General features: G+C 41.4%; 1 protein-coding gene across 8 annotated transcripts in view; it reads left to right on the top strand.

The window, feature by feature from the left end:
* ALG9 (ALG9 alpha-1,2-mannosyltransferase) overlaps nucleotides 1-21988 on the top strand; it is a 101630-nt gene that overhangs the window by 52077 nt on the left and 27565 nt on the right. For 2 of the 8 annotated variants that reach the window (XM_058690242.1, XM_058690244.1), the window contains exon 14: nucleotides 18086-18216. The exons of 5 other annotated variants lie outside the window; for them this stretch is intronic. In XM_058690242.1, the coding sequence (XP_058546225.1) occupies nucleotides 18086-18216 (131 nt within the window). Of the gene's footprint in view, nucleotides 1-18085; nucleotides 18217-20647; nucleotides 20869-21988 lie in introns of all 8 variants that reach the window. One more of the 8 variants, XR_009250204.1, reaches the window with a different exon arrangement.

The raw sequence follows: 21988 nt of genomic DNA, 5'->3' as shown, positions 1-21988 counted from the left end.
TAGTTCATATTGTCTGAGTTTGTTTGGAGAAAGGCCCTTCTGTTAGCGGCACAAGTTAACCAGTTCCAGTCACCTGTACCGTCCTGCCAAATATTGAGGCTCCTTACTGCTTTTTTTGTTTTCATTTAAAAAACTTCTTATTGTGAAATACTTAGATTCCCAGGAAGTTACAAAGAACCTACAGAGAAGGGTACATATACCCCTTATCGAGTTTCTCCCGTCGTAAGTGGAGTATACTCACAGACCATGGAATTAGTATGATTCTGTGCCACTTTATCACCTGTATATAGATTCATGTTCCACCACTGGGATCAAGGGGCAGAACTATTCTACTGGCGCAAAAGTCTTCTTGTACCATTCCATAAGAGTTGCATGCTACCTTCTCTATCCCTGACCCCTGGCAACGGTTACTTTGTCTTCCATCTCTATGATTTTGCTATTTTGAGAATTTTATGTAAATGCAATTCTGTAGCGTGTAACCTTTGAGACTGCCTTGTTTTTTTTCTTTGCGTATGATGCCTTTGAGATCCATCCAAGTTGTGTGTATCCATTCCTCATTTCTGAGTTGTGTTTCATGATATAGACGTAGTGCAATTGGTTTATCTACTCACCTGGTATAAGTCATTTCGGTTGTTTGGCTCTAACAAATAAAGCTTTTGTGAATCTTTGTGCACAGGTTTTGTGTGGATATACGTTTTCATTTCTCTGGGATAAATGCCCAGTAATGTGATTGCTGGGATCATATGGTAGATAGAGGTTTCAGTTGTTAAGAAACCGCCAAACGATTTTCTTGACTGGCTGTACCTGTTTAGGTGAAGTGTTAGAAATCTTCCGTCTCTTTACGTCCCTTTAGCCACCTCTGTTTATAACTGTCTTAAATATTTCTTCTGTGTATGTTGTGAACCGCATCAAAACATGTTAAAATTTTTGCTTCAACCTTTAAACAATAATTTAGAAAACTTGAGAAGAAAAATCAGTTGTTTTATTCCATATCCTTATTCTTTTGTTCTTTTTTCCTTCCTAATTTTCCACAGTTCCTTCTTTTATAATTTCTATTTTAAGAATTTGTGCCATTTTTTGGTATGTTTTTCCTCTGGATATAGCACTGTGGGTTGACAGTTTGTTCTTTAACTACTCGAACAATCTGGTACCCCTTTTTCTGGCCTCCATGGTTTCTGATGAGAAATCTGCTGTCATCCTACTTATTTTTCCCCTAGACTCAAGGTGTCACTTTTCTCTGGTTCTTTGAGTTTATCCTGTTTGGGATTCATCCACCTTCTTGATTCCATGAGTGTGAGCATCTTTCCAGATTTGGGGAGCTTTCAGCCATTATTGTTTCTAGTGTTCTCTCAGCCCTGTCCTCTTTATCCTCTCCTTCTGGAACTCGGTGACATGAAGGTTCCAGCTTTTGTCATAGCTCCACAGGTCCCTGGAACTCTATTTTTCTGCCCTTTTTTCTTTCTGTTACTCAGATTGTATAATTTCCTTATTCTCTTTTCCAGTTCATTGGTTCCTTGCTCTGATTTCTCCATTCTGCTTTTGAGCACATCTTCTGAACTTTTTTTTTTTCAGCTCTTGTCCTTTTCATTTCTAAAATTTCCATTTGGTTCTTTATTTCTATTTCTTTTCTGGGACTTTCTGTTTTGTTTCAAACATGTTTGTAATTGCTCATGGAAGCATTTTTAACATGGATGCTTCAAAATCTTTGTTAGATAATGCTAATATCTTTATTCTCTGTGTGTCAGCATCTGGTGTCATTTGTCACGCGAGTTGAGATCATCCTGGTTGTTACTGTGATGAATGAGTTTTCATTGATACCGGGACATTTTGGGTGTTATGAAATTCTGGCTCTTCTTGAAGTCTTCCATTTTAGCTGACCTCTGACCCAACACTAATGGAAGAAAGGGGGGTTGCCTTGTTACTGCCAGATGGAGTTGGAAATCCAGGTTCCCTTCTTGGTCTCCATTGATAATTGGGGGTGGGCAAGGGTAGATGTTACTGCTGTGTGGCAGCAGTTCAGGGTCACTACTAGGCCTCTACTGACAGCACCTTGACTGAGCGCAGGGGTACCTTGTTACTGCCTACATGTGGCCTCCATTGACACCATGGGTGGTGTTACCATGGGACAGTAGTGAAAGTTCTGACTCCACGAGGCCTTCTCTGATACTACCTCAGCATGTGGGAGGAGAGGTGCCTCATTACTGATAGGTAGAAGGGAAGTCCAAGCTCCCTGTGTGGTTGCCACTGGATGCCACAGGGTGGATAGCAGAGAAAGGAGACTTGTTACTGCCCAGTAGGTCTGTAAGTCTTGACCATTCTTCATTCTTCTCCAGTACCATCCAGGCCAGGAGGAGAGGCCTTTGATTTCAGTCTAGTGAAGGTGGAAGTCTGGGTTTTCACTGGACATTTGTCATCAGAGGTATACATGGATGAGACTCTTTTGGGAGGTGTTTGGCTAGTGTTTTAGGGTTCTCCAGAGAATAGACTGATAGAGAGTGGGTGTGCGGGGGAGTATGGGTGTATTAGAGTGACTTAATTTTTTTTTTTTTTTTAATTTTTTTTTCAACGTTTTTTATTTTTATTTTTGGGACAGAGAGAGACAGAGCATGAACGGGGGAGGGGCAGAGAGAGAGGGAGACACAGAATCGGAAACAGGCTCCAGGCTCCGAGCCATCAGCCCAGAGCCTGACGCGGGGCTCGAACTCACGGACCGGACCGCGAGATCGTGACCTGGCTAAAGTCGGGCGCTTAACCGACTGCGCCACCCAGGCGCCCCTAGAGTGACTTAATTTAAGAAATTGACTCACAATTGTGGGGAGCAGTAAGTATGAAATCTGCAAGGTAGGTTGGCAGGCTGAAGACCTGGGGAAGAATTAATGTTGTAGCTTGAGTCCAGAGGCAGCGTGGAGGCAGAATTCTCTCTTCTTTGAGGGATCCTCATTCTTCTTCTCCTATGGTCTTCAACTGATTGGACAAGGCTCCCCCCCACATTGTGAAGGGTAATTGCTTTACTCAAAGTCTACTGACGTAATGTTAACCTAAGCTAAAAGATTACCTTCCCAGCAACAATTGGGCTGCTGTTACACCAAATATCTGGGTACTGTGGCCTAGCTCAGTGGAAACATCAGTATGCCTGGGTGGCTCAGTTGGTTGAGCATCCGACTTTGGCTCAGGTCATGATCTCACAGCTCATGAGTTTGAGCCCCACGTTGGGCTCTCTGCTGACAGCTTGGAACCTAGAGCCTGCTTCGGATTCCATGTCTCTGTCTCTCTCTCTCTCTGCCCCTTCCTCACTTGGGCTTTGTCTCTGTCTCTCAAAAGTAAACAAACATTAAAAACAACAACAACAACAACAACAAACATCACTGTTAAAGTAGAGTGGTTATTGTCTGAAAGTGTTGTTCTTGGGGTCCTGAGGTTGGTAGCTGGCCTGCTACCTTCTCTCTGCCCTTTGGAGTTGTCTTATGTTTGCTTCATCACATCCAGGGTTTTTAACTGACTGAGCAGAAAGAGTACGTCTGGAAAAGTATGTGCTCTTGCTTTTTATTTGCCACCTTCTTTTAGCATAGCAGATTAAATGCTTCTGATATTCTCCTGATAATATTTCTCCTGATATTAAGGATTATGTAATGCTTGTGTATGGTTTAAAATATTACATCTTTTGTACTAGAGTTTCTGATTTCATGATTTTTATTTGGTTGGTTTTTTTTTCCTCTCTTTGCAGTTTTAGTTCAAAATCTTGATTTAGTTGGAAGTTGTTTTTTTTTTTTAAGTAAGGTTTTATTTATGTTACAGAGTGTGTGCGTGAGTGGGGGAGGGACAGAGAGAGAGAGGGGAACAGGCTCTGTGCAGGCTCTGAGCTGACAGCAGCGAGCCTGATGTGGGGCTCAGACTCAAAAACCACGATATCATGACCTGAACTGAAGTTGGACGTTCGCCTGACTGAGGCACCCACGTGTCCAGTTGCAAATTTGTCCAAGCACATTCACTCTGGTCTTGGTGAGCTGCATTCTGACCCTTGTTGGGAACTCCTTTATCTATAGGCTATAATCCAGAAAAAACAGTTCTACAATTAAAAAACAGTCTTAGGATTTGACTCCATTACTTACATTCTGCCCTGTGCTTCCCTTTATCTTTTGCTTCTGAAGTGCCAACTTGACAAGAAATGGAAAAATCTCTCTTTACTTCAAAGACTTTGAGTATCGCACCTGTGATCTCAGTGTCACTTGACATAAAGCCTTGCTTTCTTCTGTACTTGGTTTCTGATGTGAATTGTCAGGACTCATTGCTTGGCAGACTCGTGTCTTAGCTGTTTGATACATTGCAGGAAGATGAAATCCTTTTTTTTTTTTTTTTTTTTTTAAACCTGTATTAGGTCTGTTTTCACATGGATGCTTCTGAACTCCCCAGTCAGGGTCATTTATAGAACAACTCGAGTTCAAAACCTGGGAGCCACAGCCTGCCACATGTCATGTACTCTCTTCCACCTAGTCTGTGTGCCTGGCTTGCTTACACCTGTGTGTCTTCACAGAGGCAGTTTGGTGTTCTTGTAATGCTACTCTTTTCTACTACTTTCCTTCTGACTAGTCTACCAAGCCACTTTTCAGGCTATAGATCTTGGTGTTTTTTTTTGTTTTTTTTTTTAATGGAAGTTCCTTTGCAGATCAAGCAAGGGAGAGCTACTGATACTTCTTTCTATCATTGTGACAGTTTTTGCATGGCCATTCAGTCTGCTCGATTGTCCAGAAATTATGCGTTATTTACCTTTCAATGTTGATTTGGTCTTTTAAAAAAATCCATTTACTCTTAACACATACAACAAATACCCCAGTTACATATGTTAGTAGAAGAAATAGTACGTACATAACCTCTCCTGAATATTTTGCTATTAACACTTCAATATAAAAATATTTTGGAAATTCACAGAATTTCAAATACACTAGCAAAGTTACCCATTGAAACTCAATATAGGAATCACTAGAAAAATGGTCACCAGTACCAGTCTGTTTCCCCTACCTAGCTTTTCCCAATATTCCACGTAGGGAACTAGCCCTATAATTTCATAGGTTGATGCAAATCTTAGCCTGGGTAGAGCTTCATCTATTGAATTAACACCCTTTTGAAGGGTGATGAAAATAACTTTGAAAGGTGTGAGTTGATAAAGTCATTCCCTCTTCTTGGATCACAAAATATACTCCAGGAACCAATAATAATGCCAATTGGCTGATTAAACAGGGGGAATTATAATAGCAGATTTTGTGAGCATGTTTTGCCAACTCTGGATGATTAAAATTAATTTCCTGTTAGTTTTTATTTGTATTTTGGCATAATTGCCTTATTCTATTGGCTGAATGCCATTTAAAGTTTGTTTGGTATTGTCCATCTTAAGTAGTAAGCTCCTAAAAGGTAGGTATCTGTCTATGTGTCATCTTGTCCTCTTTATTTTATTTTTTTATTTAAAAGTGTTTTTAATGTTTATTATTGAGAGCAAGAGAGCGCAAGTGGGGGAGGGGCAGAGAGATGGAGACACAAAAATCGAAGCAGGCTCCAGGCTCCGAGCGGCAGGACAGAGCCCGATGAGGGGCTCAGACCCACAAACCTGGGGATCGTGACCCGAGCTGAAGTCGGACACTCAACTGACTGAGCCACCCAGGGACCCCTGGTCCTTTAAAATTATAATGACAATATAAAACCTTTAGAGAAAAAAGGAAATATACAGAAACGGTATATGGCTTTTTGTGTGCATGGCTCAACTTAACTCTAAAGTAGAAATTCTCTGAGAGTTGTGGGATTTATTTTTCTTTTATTTCCTGATTTGCTGTTTAATACGATTTTTTAAAAAGAGTGGCTTCCAAATTTATTTCTTAATCTCCAACGCAGGATGAGAAATACCTCCTAGGGAAGCCTGGGTGGTTAAGCATCTGACTTCGGTCCGGGTCATGATACCAGGGTTTGTGGGTTCGAGCCCTGCATCGAGCTCTCTGCTGATGGCTTGGAGCCCTAGAGCCTGCCTCAGATTCTGTGTCTCCCTCTCTCTCTCTGCCCCTCCCCTGAGCTCTCTCTCAAAAATAAAAAATATTAAAAAAAAAAAAACCTTCTACAACACAACTCAGAATGGACATACCTGTGTGTGCACACACACACATAATGGGGGCTAAAATTACACAAATAATACTTATTTTTACTAAGTGTAATTCATTCTCATACATGCTATTCTCTTCTAGTGCATTCTTTTTTAAAATGTTGTATTTTAGAGAGAGCATGCATGAGTGGGGAAGAGGGGCAGAAGGAGAGAGAGAGGGAGAGAGAGAATCTTAAGCAGGCTCCAGGCTCAGTGCAGAGGGAGAGGGAGGGGGAGGGAGTATCTTGAGCAGGCTCCAGGCTCAGTGCCAAGCCTGACATGGGGCTCAATCCCATGACCTTGGAATTGTGACCTGAGCCAAAATCAAGAGTCAGATGCTCAACTGACTGAGCTACCAAGGTGCTTCATGATTTCATTATTTATTACAGATGTGTTCTTAAAATATTTTATATAAGGTGATATTTTTAAAGTCAAATTTATAAAAGAAACCTTGAATTTATTGTTGTAAAAAGTAATAAGCAGTCTCCCACGATTTCTTAGTTTTCTAAATGATGGGTTTTGTATAAAGGAACAGGTGTTGTTATTGAGATATGTTGTTGAGAATTAAGTGTTAGGTGGATTGGGCTTCCCCTGGTGGTATTACCACCATCCTGGGCATTCACCCCATGTATTGATTTAACAAGGAAGGCAAACAATTTCTGTTCATTTGACCCTTCTGGTCAGTTGCTAGTGGCTTACTGGAGCCCCAGGTTGAACAGCATGAGGAGATTGTATTGAGGCTCTGTGAGAAAGTGCCAGAAGTGATTACTGAGGTCTAATAGGAGCAGTAAGAAGGAAGATAAATGAGTTTTCTGTGTGTGCTATCACTCAACTTCAGGATGGGTCTCTGTGGTGATTCTAGGCTCTTTAGGTAAGACATGTGCCATATTCCCAAATCCTATGTTTTATATTGATAAAGTACTTAGAATTAAACCCTGTAAAAATTTAACATTTTTGAAGCATGTGAGCCCCCAAAATTTCCCTAACCCTTTCCATATTTAACAATGTCAGAATAACAATGTTAATATTTTGGCTTTAAATAGCTCCTTCACATCAGCAAATTCAGAGGACTGAATGATGTTATGTTGCCTTTGGCATTCCTGACCAATACGTACCTTCATCTATGCTCAGTATGAGAAGACCGGCTTGCTTTTCTTTTCTTTTTTTTTTTTTTATGTTAATTTACTTTTGAGAGAGAGAGGGGGGCAGAGAGAGAGAGAGAGAGAGAGAGACAGAGAGGCAAAGAACCCGAAGCAGGCACCAAGCTCTGAGCTGTCAGCGCAGAGCCTGATGTGGGGCTTGAACTCAGGCACTATGAGATCATGACCTGAGCTGAAGTCAGACACTTAACCGACTGAGCCACCCAGGTGCCCCTGAGAAGACAGACTTTGTAATTACCCAAACCGTGGCAATACAGAAGCAGATCCTGGCATATTTGTTACCTCCAGTGCAGAGTTGTCTTTCAGTATGAAAATGTATCTAATAATGAGCAGCAGTAGTTTTGAGAAGAGTAGAATCAGCAATGTGCAGTGTGTTTACACTCATGATGAAATTATTTTCTCTACAATGACTTTTTTTAGGGTTCAGAGGGATTTTAGTGGTTTGCAGTCAAAACCCTAAGGAGACCTTGTAAAACCTTTGAGACAGAGTTACGTGACTTGTCTTAGTTACAGAGCTAGAGTCAGAGGTGGAGGCAGAGTATTGGGGCTTCCGTTTTTTGATGGGAAAGGTAATATTACACAAGAGTGCTTGGTTGGGGGCAGGAGGTTCAGAGTATTATTCCACTTTGCTGCTGGGGTCTTTTAGGGGAGTTAGCTGTTTTAAACACTTGTTTGATTTATGGCTGCTTGCTGCTGTAATCTACATCCAAATATAGTAGAAGATTTGTATGTGTGTGTATGTATATACTGTAGTATTTCTGTTTATAATTGTATTTTTTATAATAACAATTGTGGCTAAAATGGATTTAAAAGATAGATTCTCAGAGAAATTCTGTACATGCAGGCTTGCAGAACTGAACTTAATTGTCTGGAACATTTTGTGAATTGAGAAGAAGCAAGGAATATCCATGTAGAGTTTTGGTTTGCTTTTAAATGTGATTCTTGTCATTCTCTGTGCTCCGTGTGTTCTCTAATCCATTCCCAGTAGCAGGAATACACTTGCAGACCTCAAGGGAGTTGTACATTCTCATCACGGTAGTGGGATCCAGGAATAATGGTTTAAGTTGATTTTTCTAGACAACTTCCATACTCTAATCTTTCATTCTATAAAATATCCAAATAAGTCAAATTTTTGTTATGGTGACTGGTCTTACCTTGCTCAAAATAGTTTGCTAGAGCTTGAACTCATTTTGCTAGTTAGAGATTTTTTAGTAGATTTATTACAGTATTATTTGATCTTCATTGTAGGACGTTTTGGAGGAAATAGATTGTCTTCCTGGGGCTGGAAGCTAAGAGAAAAAATTCTTGGCAGTTAAAGATAGCTAGTCTTAGTTTTTATTAACACTTGGCATTTGACCTTGTCCAGCATCCTGGGTGTAGCTGTTGACCATGATTGTCTTCAGCGACCACTTCTGGCCTGCCTGCTGTGTGCCACCCTGCAGGCACCAGGGGTACTGTGCTGGTCAAGTCTGACTCTGCTTCTGTCTTCACAGAGCTTAGAATGCTCAGCTGTAAGAAATCCTGGGCCTCACTGGTGTTACTTACAGGGGGATATGAGGAAATGGAATGAATCAAAATTTATTGCATGTTTTGGAAAGAAAGAAGACATTCTGCATGCTGCTTTAAAAGTATTAAATTCATAACCTGGGTCAGCCATTGTTGCTGTTCCGTAGACTCAGTTTATGACAAATTTTACTCAGCCATGTGCACAGCAAACAGTTGTCTCAACTTCAGTCCCCTCCCACGTTGACTTAGAGGTTGCAGGATAATTGATTTTGATTGGTTGTTCCCATTATCTCCTTAAAGTCTTAGAGGATTCTTGACTGCATTTGTTTACCAGAGAATTTTCAGTGACATTCGAGAAATGAGAGCTCTTAAACATGGAGATGGTTTCTCTGTGATGTTCCTGAACTTCACCCTGGCCCTTGCCAGAGATCACTGTTTTTACAGCTATGTGCGTCATTGTTGTTTCCAGCCGATAGATGTCTGAAAGCAAGTTCACATCCTTCCTGTCTTAGGACTGGTGGGGCTTGGCCCAGGCAGCTGGATGGACAGTGGGGAAGGTCACTGAGAAAAGGAGGCTGGACTAGAAGTTCTTTCCTTGTCCCCACACAGACCCCTTAAGCCGTGATACACGTATTCTTCAGTACAACTGTTGACTTTGCTCTTGTTGTACCTTCTCTCCGTTGTAAGGCCGCCTCACAGTCTTTCTGTGGCTTCTGAAATCCACCCTCCCTGAGTTTCAAAACCGTACTTTGATTCTCGTACAACCTCTCTAATGGCTCCTTCCGGCCTTCCTTGCCCGTCCCCCCCTGCTCAGTACCATAGATGTCCTCCCGCACCTCATCTGTGCTCTTCCGCTCCTCTCGGCTTCGTTCTTCTCTCCTTTCTCCTACCCTGCTGCCTCCCTCTCCCTCCTTTTATTTTCACCTTTTGTCACGCACGCTGTGCACGCTTGTGGCACCTCCGATGCACGTCATATGAGGCATGGTTTGGGAATGATGAGTGAATGAGGCAGACAAAACTGCATCTTCTATAGCATTGGCTGTTAATTCACAAGTTACAGTTGTGAAGTGTTGGGATGAGGAAGTCCTGGTTTATGAGAGCACAGAATTAGAGGACCTGTCCTAAGGAAATAACTAGGGGCTGGAATCTGAAGGGCTAGGAGGGATTTATGAGGTGGGAGTGGGGAGTGTTGCCGGCAGTAGGAACAGAAAACAGCTGTTAACTCCTGGTGTTCCAGTCACTGGGCCTTCTTTGAATTCCAAGGTGTAAAATGTAGGTGTCAAATGCAAGTTGGCAACTTCTGTCCATCTCCCCCAGGCTGATTCTTCGCTGCAGCCCCCTCTTTTCTCCTGTTGGCTGTGTTAGAAGTCTTGGTGTCACTGATTTCCTCTGAAAAAGGCCTGAGACTTGCCTTTCTTCTTTCCCACCTGCCACACCAGCTCTGGGTGCCATTGCTTCCTCACAGATGGCACTGCCTTCCATATCGCAGTGCCCACTCCCAGCCTTCGTGTGCCCCCAGCCCTGCCGTGTGCCCCCACCTCTGCACAGACAGTGTGGATCTCCCTCTCTCTGAGGCCCACTTCTTAATCCTTTGACTTGGTGGTTGAAAAGACTAGATTCCTGATGAACAAAATCCAGATGCTCTTAATTTGGGTTCTCCATTATCAGCCCTCAGACTCTGTCTTCACGTACTCCACACACACCTCTAGGGACAAGGAGATATTTCTCCTGGTTCCCCTGTAAACCATGATCTTCTGAGATCTTCTGCCTTTTTTCCTTTGTTCTAACTTTTACCACCATCTCCAGGAAATTTTTTTCAACCACTGCAGCCCCCAGTGATTTCTTCCTCTCTGAACTTTGATTGTTCTTAGAATACTCAATTTTTTGTATTTTAATGTGCTAACGTCATTTCCTGACCTCAATTATAAGTTTAGTAACAGAAACATGTCTGCAAGAATTTTGTATACCCAAGTTGAGGATTCACCGACTAGGTACTTCATAAGGGCTTTGATGATGCCTAGAAGATTCATTTTTGTATCATTTAGTGGATGCTGCTAATTCATTGCTAATTGAGGACTCTGTATAGTTAATATTGTAACCCTCCTGTCCTATATGTTGAGCATAACTTGAGTTGACACTAAATACCAATCTCAGTTGAAAACAACAAATCTGGGGGTGCCTGGGTGGCTCCATTGGGTAAGTGTCTGACTTAGGCTCAGATCATGATCTCGTGGTCTGTGGGTGTGGGCCCCTTGTTGGGTTCTGTGCTCACAGCTCACAGCTGCTGAGGCAGCTCAGCAGCCTGCTTCAGATTCAGTGTCTCCTCCCCTACTTGCACTCTCTCTCTCAAAAATAAATATTAAAAAATTAAAAAAAAAATGATTTTAATGGGCCCTAATGCACCAGGGTTCTTTTCTGTCTGTCAGGTTCTCACATTTCATAGAGTTAGTCAAGGATTCTTTCTAACGTTATAGCAATTTGTGTAGTTGTTTATAGTTTACAAGTTTTATGTATTTACTTATGAAAAAAAATTTTTTTTAATGCTTTTATTTATTTTTGAGAGGGAGAGTGCGTTTTGAGAGGGACAGAACGCAAGTGGAGAAGAGACAGAGAGAGGGAGACAGAATCCAAAGCAGGCTCTAGGCTTTGACCTGTCAGCACAGAGCCCAACATGGGGCTTGAACCCACAAACCGTGAGACCATGACCTGAGCCGAATTTGGACGCTTAACCGACTGAGCCACCTAGGTGCCCCTATAATTTACAAGTTTTACTTAAATAGACCCTCTCATTCAATCCTCATTATAACTCTTTGAGGTAAATGGTAATCTCCTTATTTTACAGAAGAAGAAGTTGAGGTATAAAAAACTTGAATGAGTATGAGTCCCCCATCTAATTTGTGGTGGAGCCTCGACCAGAATCTAGGTCTCTGACGGAGGGTTCTTTTTTCCCCAGCTTTACTGAGATAGAATTGACACATAACACTGTGTAAGTTTAAAGTATACAATGTGACGATTTCATGTATGTTTCTATTGTGCAGATTACCACAGTAAGGTTTGTTAGCACACCCGTCACCTCACATGGTTAACCGTTGTTCTTTATGTTGAGAACATTTAAGATCTTCTTGCTTAGAGTTCCAGTGTACAATGCCGTATTGTTAACTGTAGTCCTCCTGGTGTACTTGAGGTCCTTTGAACTTAGTCATCCTGTAGCTGAAATTTGTACCCTTTGACTAACATCTCTCCATTACCCCAGCCCCTGGGAACCACCATTATACTGTTTCTATGAGTTCGATTTTTTTAAGATTCCACATATAAGTGAGATCATACACTATTTGTCTTTCTCTATGAAGCATACTTCATTTAGTATGATGCCCTCAAGATTAATCCATGTTGTCACAAATAACAGGGTTTCCTTCTTTTTTATACGTGTGTGTTACATACAAACCACATTTCATCCATTGACGAACATTTAGATTGTTTCCATGTCTTAGAGGTTATGAAGAATGCTGCAGTGATCGTGGGAGTTGCAGGTATCTCTTCCAAAGAGTGACTTCACTTCCTTCAGGTACATACCCAAAAGTGGGATTGCTGGATCATATTGTGATTGTTTTTTTAGGTTTTTAAGGAACCTCCTTACTGTTTTCCATAATGGCTGTACCAATTTACATTCCCACCAACAGTACCCAAGAGTTCTTTTTTCTCCACATCCTGGTCACTAGTTTTTATCTCTTATCATTTTGATAATAGCCATTCTAATAGATGTGAGGTGAGGTGATATCTCATCATGGTTATAATTTGCATTTTCCTAATGATTGGCAACATTGAGCACCTTTTCATATACCTGTTGGACATTGATACATCTTCTTTGGAAAAGTGTCCATTCAGGTCTTTTGCTAATTTAAAAATCAAATTATTTGTTATTTTGCTGTTGTAGGAGTTTTTACATGTTTTGGGTGTTAATTCCTTATCAGATACATGCTTTGCAAATATTTTTTTTCCATTCCATCGGTTACCTTTTTATTTTGTTGATTGTTAGGGTTCCTTTTCTTTCTTTTCTTTTCTTTTCTTTTCTTTTCTTTTCTTTTCTTTTCTTTTCTTTTCTTTCTTTTCTTCCTTCCTTCCTTCCTTAATTAATTAATTTTTATTTTTACTTATTTTTTAAACTTATATCCAAGTTAGTTAGCATACAGTGCAACAATGATTTCAGGAGTAGATTCCTTAATACCCCTTACCCGCTTAGCCCATCCCCCATCTTACAACCCCTCCAGTAACCCTGTGTTTGTTCTCCATAGTTAAGAGTCTCTTAGGTTTTGTCCCCCTCTCTGTTTTCTTATTATATTTGCTTCCCTTCTCTTATATTCATCTGTTTTGTCTCTTAAAGTCCTCATATGAGTGAAGTCATATGATATTTATCTTTCTCTGACTAATTTCGCTTAGCATAATACCCTCTAGTTCCATCCACATAGTTGCAAATGGCAAGATTTCATTGTTTTTGACTGCCAAGTAATAATACTCCATTGTGTGTGTGTGTGTGTGTGTGTGTGTGTGTATCACATCTTCTTTATCTGTTCATCCACCGATGGACATTGGGTTCTTTCCATACTTTGGCTATTGTCGATAGTGCTGCTGTAAACATTGGGGCGCATGTGCCCCTTCGAAACCACATACCTGTATCCCTTGGATAAATACCTAGTAGTGCAATTGCTGGGTCATAGGGTAGTTGTATTTTTAGTTTTTTGAGGAACCTCCATACTGTTTTCCAGAGTGGCTGCACCAGTTTGCATTCCCACCAGCAGTGCAAAAGAGATCCTCTTTCTCCACATCCTCGCCAACATCTGTTGTTGCCTGAATTGTTAATGTTAGCCATTCTGACAGGTGTGAGGTGGTATCTCATTGTGGTTTTGATTTGTATTACCCTGATGATGAGTGATGTGGAGCATTTTTTCATGTGTAGGCCATCTAGATGTCTTCTTTGGAGAAGTGTCTGTTCATGTCTTTTGCCCATTTCTTCACTGGGTTATTATTATTTTTTGTCTTTTGGGTGTTGAGTTTGATAAGTTCTTTATAGATTTTGGATACCAACCCTTTATCTGATATGTCATTGGCAAATATCTTCTCCCATTCAGTCGGTTGCCTCTTAGTTTTGCTAATCGTTTCCTTTGCTGTGCAGAAGCTTTTAATTTTGATGAGATCCCAATAGTTCATTTTTGCTTTAGTTTCTTTCCCTTGCCTCTGGAGACATGTTGAGTAAGAAGTTGCTGTGGCCCAGGTCAAAGAGGTGTTTGCCTGCTTTCTTCTCTAGAATTTTGATGGCTTCCTGTCTTACCTTAAGGTCTTTCATCCTTTGTGAGTTTATTTTTGTGTATGGGGTAAGAAAGTGGTCCAGGTTCATTTTTCTACATGTTGCTGTCCATTTTTCCCAGCACCATTTAGTGAAGAGACTGTCTTTATTCCATTGGATATTCTTTCCAGCTTTTGTCAAAGATTAGTTGGCCATATGTTTGTGGGTCCATTATTGGATTCTCTATTCTGTTCCGTTGATCTGAGTGTCGGTTTTTGTGCCACTACCATACTGTCTTGATGATTACAGCTTTGTAATACAGTTTGAAGTCTGTTAGGGCTCCTTTTCTAAATTACTTATTGCTTCTCTAATAACTTGCCCTTGATCATATCTATTTTCTGCTGGGAGCCTTTGTCCTTATATGTATTAGTTGTTCGTTAACTTCTTCCAAGAAAAAAAAACAACAAAATTCAGCAGCTGCTTCTCATGAAGGATGAAGAGGCTACATATTTTTTAATGGACTGTTACCTCAATTGGTAAAATTTTGCAGTGGTATCTTCCCCAAAACTTTATTTTAGATGTAATTTGCATGTGGGTTGTGTGATGAGTGGAGTGTAAAGCTAACTGGTGTAGTTGGGTGTTAATTACTACCCTGGTGTCTGGGATACCATGTACCCAGAACCAAATCTAGATAATCAGACCTCTGTAGTATGCCTGGCCAGAAAAGGCTAGGCTGAGGTCAAGTATTGAAATGTCCTGCTGAGAACCCCCTAACGAAAAGAGGTCTTGGCATGAGACCCTAGGAGCTCTGCCCCTTGCTGCTCCTATTTGATTACAGAGGCATGGCGCTTGCAAAGCTTTTAAAAACTTGTTTCATGTTTTTAAAATCTTTGGGAGCTACAGAGTGGGTGTTGAGACCAAAAAGTCTGCTTCCTGAAGTGTTTATGCAAAGAATCATTTTTAGAGTTGTGTGGAATGGAATTGGGTCTGACGTCAATTCCCACTGTGCTTTCTCTCCCCTGGAAGAATAGCGCATATGTAGGGACAGATGTGAGACTCCAGTCTCTTTTACGTATAAATAATGCTAGGAGAGAGGGAACAGTACTGTGAGTGAGAAGTGGGGGAAGGACAGAGTTTACTGCAGGCTCTAGAGAAGAACAAGTTGTTCTTATAAGCACTTTTTTAAACCTTCAATTGTGTATGATCCGTGAGCCTAAATGTGCACAAAACACAAGTGTACAGTAATCAGTAATATAATAATAGAGCCAGGTAGCCATGTAAGCTCCACCAGAGTCAAATACTAGAACATTGCCCCTACCCACAACTCCCCTCCCCCAGCAATTACTTTGGATTCACTACCCACCCCCACCCCCCTTCAGAGAGACTCTCTGACTTTTAAGGTAATAACTTCCTTGTTTTTATCTTTAGATTTACCACTTTTGTATGCACACTCCTAAATGATTAAGTTTTGACTGTTCATTATCATATACTGGAATCCTACTGCCTTTTTTGTGTGTCTTGATCTTTTCCCTCGATGTTTTGTTTCTAATAATCACACTTGCTGTTGCATATAGCTGTAGTTCTCTTTTATTACTTTGTAGTACTTCATTGTGGGACTATACTACAGTTTATCACTTTGCTGTTGATGGATGTTTGCCTGTTTGCAGTTTGGGCCAACTGCAAATACAGCCACGTTGAGCATTCTTGAATTGTCTTTTCATGTATGCATTTTTGTTGGAAATGTGTTAGCTTGAACCCTGGTGAAATTACCAATTTTGTGGATTAAATAGTGAAATGTTAATGATTTCATATGGTTCTTTCATTGTACTAGGGCGTACAAATGTTGGATCATAGCAAATGTATATGTTCAATTTTTGTAGATTATACCAAATAGTTTCCTAAAAATCTTGTGCCAACTTGATCTCCTGCCAGCAAAGAATGAAGAATTTCTCCATATTCTGGCCAACACTTAGTATTGTAATTGTTCATTGTGGTTTTGGTTTGCATTTCCTTGGTTCCTGGTACGAAGTTGAGCCCTTGTTCATTGGTTTTTGGCCATTTAGATTTCTTCCTGTGAAGTACCTATTAAAGTCATTTGCCCATTTTTCTGTTGGGTGATCTTTGTCTTGTTGATTAGCAGGTCTTCTTTATATGTTCTAGATATGAATCCTTGATGGCTTCTTATGTTGCATATTTCTTCTGCCATTTTCTGGCTCATCTCTTCACTCTCATAAGGGTGTGTTTGAATAGATATTCTAATGTAGTCAAATTTATCCATTTTTTTGGTAATTAATGCTTTTTGGGTTTTGTCTAAAGAGACTTTTACCGTAAGTTCTTGAAGATATTCTGTGATACTGTCTTCCAAGAGCTTTAGAGTTTGGCCTTACTTAGTTCTGTAATCCATCTGAGATTGATTTTTGTGAGTGGAGTGAAGTTACGGTTCATTTGCATTTTTCCCCCCATTGTTTGTCCATTTGTGTCAGCACCAGTCAATGAAAAGCCTGTCCTCTCCCCTACTGGTCTGAGGTGTCATTCTATCATAAATCAGGGTCCATGTTGCCTGTATCCATTTGAGGCTCTATTTTCTGCATCAATCTGTTGATCTATTCCTGCACTAAACACCTCTTGTCTTAATTACTCTAAATGTATAGCAAGTTAAGCTGCCACCTTGCTTTTCTTTCCTGACTGCGTCTTGGCTGCCTTGTACATTTCCCTATACATTTTGGAATCCACTTGTCAAGTTTCACAAAATAAGTCTGTTGGGATTTTTGAGATTGCATTTACTATATCAGTAATTTTAATCAAATTAATAAATTATTTATTTAGACTTTACATCTTTATAGCTGTGAGTGTTTAGGAATAAGGCTTAATGCTGTATTGTCAAAAATTTTTTTGAGATTGAAATGAATCATTTCAACAGATTTCTATTGTGATAAAATTTACCACTTTAACCACTTTTAGGATATAATTCAGTGGCATTAAGCACATGCACATTGTTGTATGACCATCTCCACTCTCTCTCTAGACTTTTTCATTCATCTCAGGCTGAAAGCTGGTACTCATTAGACAGTTTTTTAAAATCTTTTTAAAATTTAAAATTTTTTAGTGTTAATTTTTGAGAGAGAGAGAGAGAGAGAGACAGTGTATGAGCAGGGGAGGGGCTGCGAGAGAGACACACACAGAATCTGAAGCAGGCTCCAGGCTACTAGCTGTCAGCACAGAGCCCAATGTGGGGCTTGAACTCGTGAACCATGAGATCATGACCTGAGTTTCTGAAGTTGGATGCTTAACTGACTGAGCCTCCCAGGTGTTGCCCTTGATATGGTTTTAAATGAAATATATTAATATTCTTTTATGAGCATCCATCCAGTTGTAATCAACTGGATGACTGCAGTTTGGCTAATACTTGTATGTATTTTTCATAATCTTCTCCACTCTTGCAGTTCTGATAATTGTTTTACTGATCTTTTGCTGCCTGGACAGTTCTTATGTCTGTCAGTTGTGTTGAAATGTTGGAGATGATGATATAGGATATTTCTGTACCACTTAAAAGGTGTAGGGTAACTTCACAGGTCTCTGTCAGCAGTGACAGGGTTTCACATATTAGCATATGTGGTTAGGTGGTGGCCTTTCCATCTCTGAGATAAGAGGTGATAGATTGGAAGGGAATGATAACAGAAGAATAGAGTTTTTTGAGTATGTGGTGGACTTAAGCTAGCCTTCAGAAGTGTCTATGAGGCCAGAGGAACTTAACACCCAAAGTAGAGTCAGAACTCCCAAAGCTTACGTACATATTTGGCTGGGTGCGTATTTCTCTCCTGCCCCTAGAAGCCTCAGTAACAGCCCAGCACCCAACACTCCTATCTTGAGTGGAGACAGCACAGGTAACATTGTCCTAGGACTTGGATGTTTGTGCTTCTAAGACCCTGTGGGAATTTTTAGGATTATAATTGACGTCCATTACCCTGAAAGGACCTTTGCAATTACTGATGAAGACTTGGCCTTTCTTCATTGCAGATTGACATCAGTAAATGCCATTATTTAGTGGATTTGGACACGATGAGAGAAACACCCCGGGAGCCAAAATACTCATCGAATAGAGAAGAATGGATCAGCTTGGCCTACAGACCATTCCTTGATGCTTCTAGGTATGCGGCTTTAATCCTAAGAGATGTACTAGGACTAGTAAGGGTACAAATTAGAATCTTGATTGAATAACTTCCAGTCTTGGGCTGACTGTAATAGGCATCATTTCATTTTATTTTTATTTGGGCCCAAACACATCTATTCTTGTCCAGTTTCCTGAGAAATCTAAAACAGTGCTCTCTTTTTCTAGGCACCACATGCAAAGTTTATTCAGGTGTCATCCAAATAAAAGAATCTAAATAAAACACATCCACTGAAGACCATGCAAATAAGTGTTTGCAATGGATTACTCTTGGCCATCAACCTCAACTGCCTTTGAGTATTATAACACTGCTAGGAAGATTGACTCTGTCCTTTAAGGAGCTAGAAGTTCATATCTGTTGTTTTTGCAATCCAGGCTCAGTCGAGGAAAGGACAGGCCTTACTTGATCTTAAAGAGAGAGACCAAATAGAACAGGGCCTGTCTGGCTCTTCAGAAGGGCCTGAGAATTAATGACAAGAGGGGAGTCAGAATGTTGAGGTGAGGGAGTCATGGCATTGAGCTGGAGGAGTCAGGTTGTTTGTGGGCTGAGGTCCAGGGAGCCCTGGGGTGGGGGGGGGGGGCAGAGCCCAGGCAGAAAGTGAAAGGTAGAGAACCAGGTCCTGAGAGGCGGGACTGGGACTCAAACAGAGAAGAAGATGTTTTTAGGAGGACAGAGTGATCAGAACCTGCCGATGAATGAAGATGAGTAATAACAACTGTCGGTTGGGTTCGGCAGCTGATGAAAGCAGTTTTGATGGAGTGGTCAGAGCATGGTGACTTGGAAGTTAGGGGTCAAAGCAAAAGCAGCAGGACAAGACCTGGAGGTGGCGAACACAGAGGTTTTCTGGAGAGTTCTGCTCTAACGGGAAGCAGAGAAATAGGGCTATGAATGGTGGTGGGCACTGCAGGGGGAGTGATGATGGATTGTGTCCTTTGGATTTTTTTATATTATGGCATATGTGTAACATAATTATACACAAAAACCCTACAGTTTGCCATTTTAAGTGTACGATTCAGTGGTATTAATTATATTTGCAAAATTGACCTACACATTTTGTAAATTGAAGGGTGGTTCGATGCATTTCTGTGTTGGCCTGTGATCACAGCAGTAGCATCAACTAAACACCGTTATCGTGTCACATGGTCATTATTTCTCTTTTCTGTTGACAATGCCATTATCTATTTTGAAACCTTTGCATCACCCCAAACTGTTCATCTTTTATTTTTTTGAAATGAGGGAAATCACAGTTATGTTTGTATACTGATGGAAATGATCTCTTACCTGGAAACTGGTCATGTAGGAGAAAGGAAGGAATTGGTGGAGCAGGTGCCCTTGATGCGGGTGAGAGAAGATGTTTCAAACAGGCAGCAGGTAGATTGTCTCTGTCAGTGATGGAGATGTTCTGTATCCACACTGGCCAACATGAGAGCCACGAGCCATATGCAGCTATTAAGCATTTGAAATGGGACTACTGTGGATGAGGAACTGAATTGTTAATTTTGTTTAATCTTAATTTAAATAGCCACGCATAGCTGCTAGATAGAGGATAGTAATAGGCAGCAGGTGGGTGTGATAATGGGTATCTGGCAGCTTTCCTCTGATGGCCTCTGGTTTCTCTGTGCAGTAGGAAGTAGGATTATCAGATGAGAAGGGAGTTTGTGGGGATGAGGTGTTCAGGATTTGAGGAGAGGGAAATAATTGAGAGTAGGAAACAAAAGGAGCTTGAGAAATACAGTATGATTGGAAGACGGGGTAAAGAACCCACCTGAGTTTAAACTGAGTTAAGCACTGTGGTTGCTTTTTGGTGCTCTGGTGATAATTTACATACCATCAAATCCATCTACTTTAAGTGTACAACTCAATAATTATTAAATTTAGCAAGTTGTGGGTATATGAATGGGATTATATAATATGTGGGGTTCTGTATCTGCCTTCTTTGACTTTGCATGTTTTGGAGATTGATTCATGTTATAGCAAGTATCAGTTGGTGTCCCTTTTTGTGCCTGAATACTACTCCATTTATGGATATAACTATTTTGTTTACCTCTTCCCCAGTTGATGGATATTTGGGTTGCTTCTACTTTTTGGCTATCATGAATAATGCTGTTGTGAATGATTATGCACATATTTTTGTGTGCAGGGTTGGAGTTTAGCCAAGAAAGTTCAGCAAAGCATGAAGGGGCAGGGGAGTTGAGTTTGTGTAGGGGAGTGGTCATGGCCTTAAGTTAGGCGAGGAGGGGTGGGGGGTGCTGAGGGAGTGGAGGGCCATGAGAGGTGGTGGGGTCTTGGGTTGATACTCACATGTGGTCAGAATTGGAGTAGTAATGGGAGAGAGCTGGCAGGAGAAGCAGCAGTGATGGTGTGAACGCTCTGCATCCCACGTGTTCTTCGTTATTGTTATTCGATACAGTACTTGGGGTAGGTTGCTGTGGTGCCTTCTATTTTGAGTTGAGAAAACTGTGACAGCCTGAGATCTGGCCCTGGGAAGATCTCCAGCGTGGAGGGGACAGCGCATTCCCAGCAGCCTTCCCATTAGCAGAGGACACTCAGTGGTTCACAAATAGTGACAGCAGTACGCTGACCACAGAATGAACTCTGTTTGTAGCGAATGGGACAAGGGCGTATTTTAAGGTAAGTTTTTTTTCCCTTTTGGTTTTGAGGGTTGACATGAGAAGGTGTGCCCATCTTCCCACTTCCCCTTTCGATAGCACACGCACCCTGCAGCTGGTGCACATAGACTGAGAGCCTTCGGGACAAGGCAAAGAAACCATGCTCATACAGTTCTCACTAGAGACTTTGAAATCTTCTGAGGGAAGAGCAAAAGGTGTTGGTCACTTCCCCACCTGTCTTGTGATGAGCAGTGACTGGAGATACTTGCACGGCCACACAGGTGCTGTGGCTCCTCTGTCTTCACCACCCTCCTCATCCTTTCCCAGAGACGTTGCTTGCTGTTTCCCGCTGAGCGTTCTGCTTCCCTCACAAGCTCAATGTTAAGGGCAGAAATAAAGCATAATCGGTTCAATTTGATAAACATTTATCACACACCTTGTGCATCCTAGATTTGAGACTGTGTGCAGAGAAGACGGCTGCCTTGGGGACTTTGGTACATCTGGGGAGAAACACTACACCAGAGAAGTGCCATGGAGGCGTAGGAGGGATGGGCAATTCCAAAAAGGCTCGGGTGGGAGAGGCTGAGGAAGATCCCAAGAGGAGGTGACGCGAGGATTGCATTGGTGATAGTGTGGGTGGCGGACTGGAAGGAGGGAAAGTTGGAGGCACAGAAACAGGATAGGAGACTATTCTGGTTGGCTAGATGAGAGGCAGCGAGGGTGTGAACTCGACTGCCGAGGACTGATAGACTCAGGAGATACATAGTGTCTGGAAGATGAGGTCAGAATTTTTCCCAGTATCGCGCAGCTTTCCCCAGTGGCCTCTATCAAGCTTTTAACATTTTCCTTTGCTGTATTAGAAGCGCAGTACTAGTCATTGTTGGGGATTGCTTGCTCTGGCTGGGCTGGTCCCTGAGCAGAAGGTTTTGCAAGTTTGAGCACAACTTGCTGGAGAGACAGACCTTAAGCTGATAGGGCATCTTGTTTCTCCTGTTGGTGGGTGGTGGGTGGTGGGTGGGTTCCTGCTGCTGCTTCATTTCCCCTCCGCAAGCCTGCCCAGCTCACCCATCACACCGCTAGTGCAGGGGGAGGGAGGGAGCTGACTGGGGAATGCCTTCTGGGGTTTTTCACTTCCCATAAAT

This window comes from Neofelis nebulosa, chromosome 10 (assembly GCF_028018385.1).
Source record: "Neofelis nebulosa isolate mNeoNeb1 chromosome 10, mNeoNeb1.pri, whole genome shotgun sequence".
NCBI lineage: Eukaryota > Metazoa > Chordata > Mammalia > Carnivora > Felidae > Neofelis > Neofelis nebulosa.
Note: the sequence above shows the minus strand (reverse complement) of the source record. Positions and strands in the feature narration are given on the sequence as shown.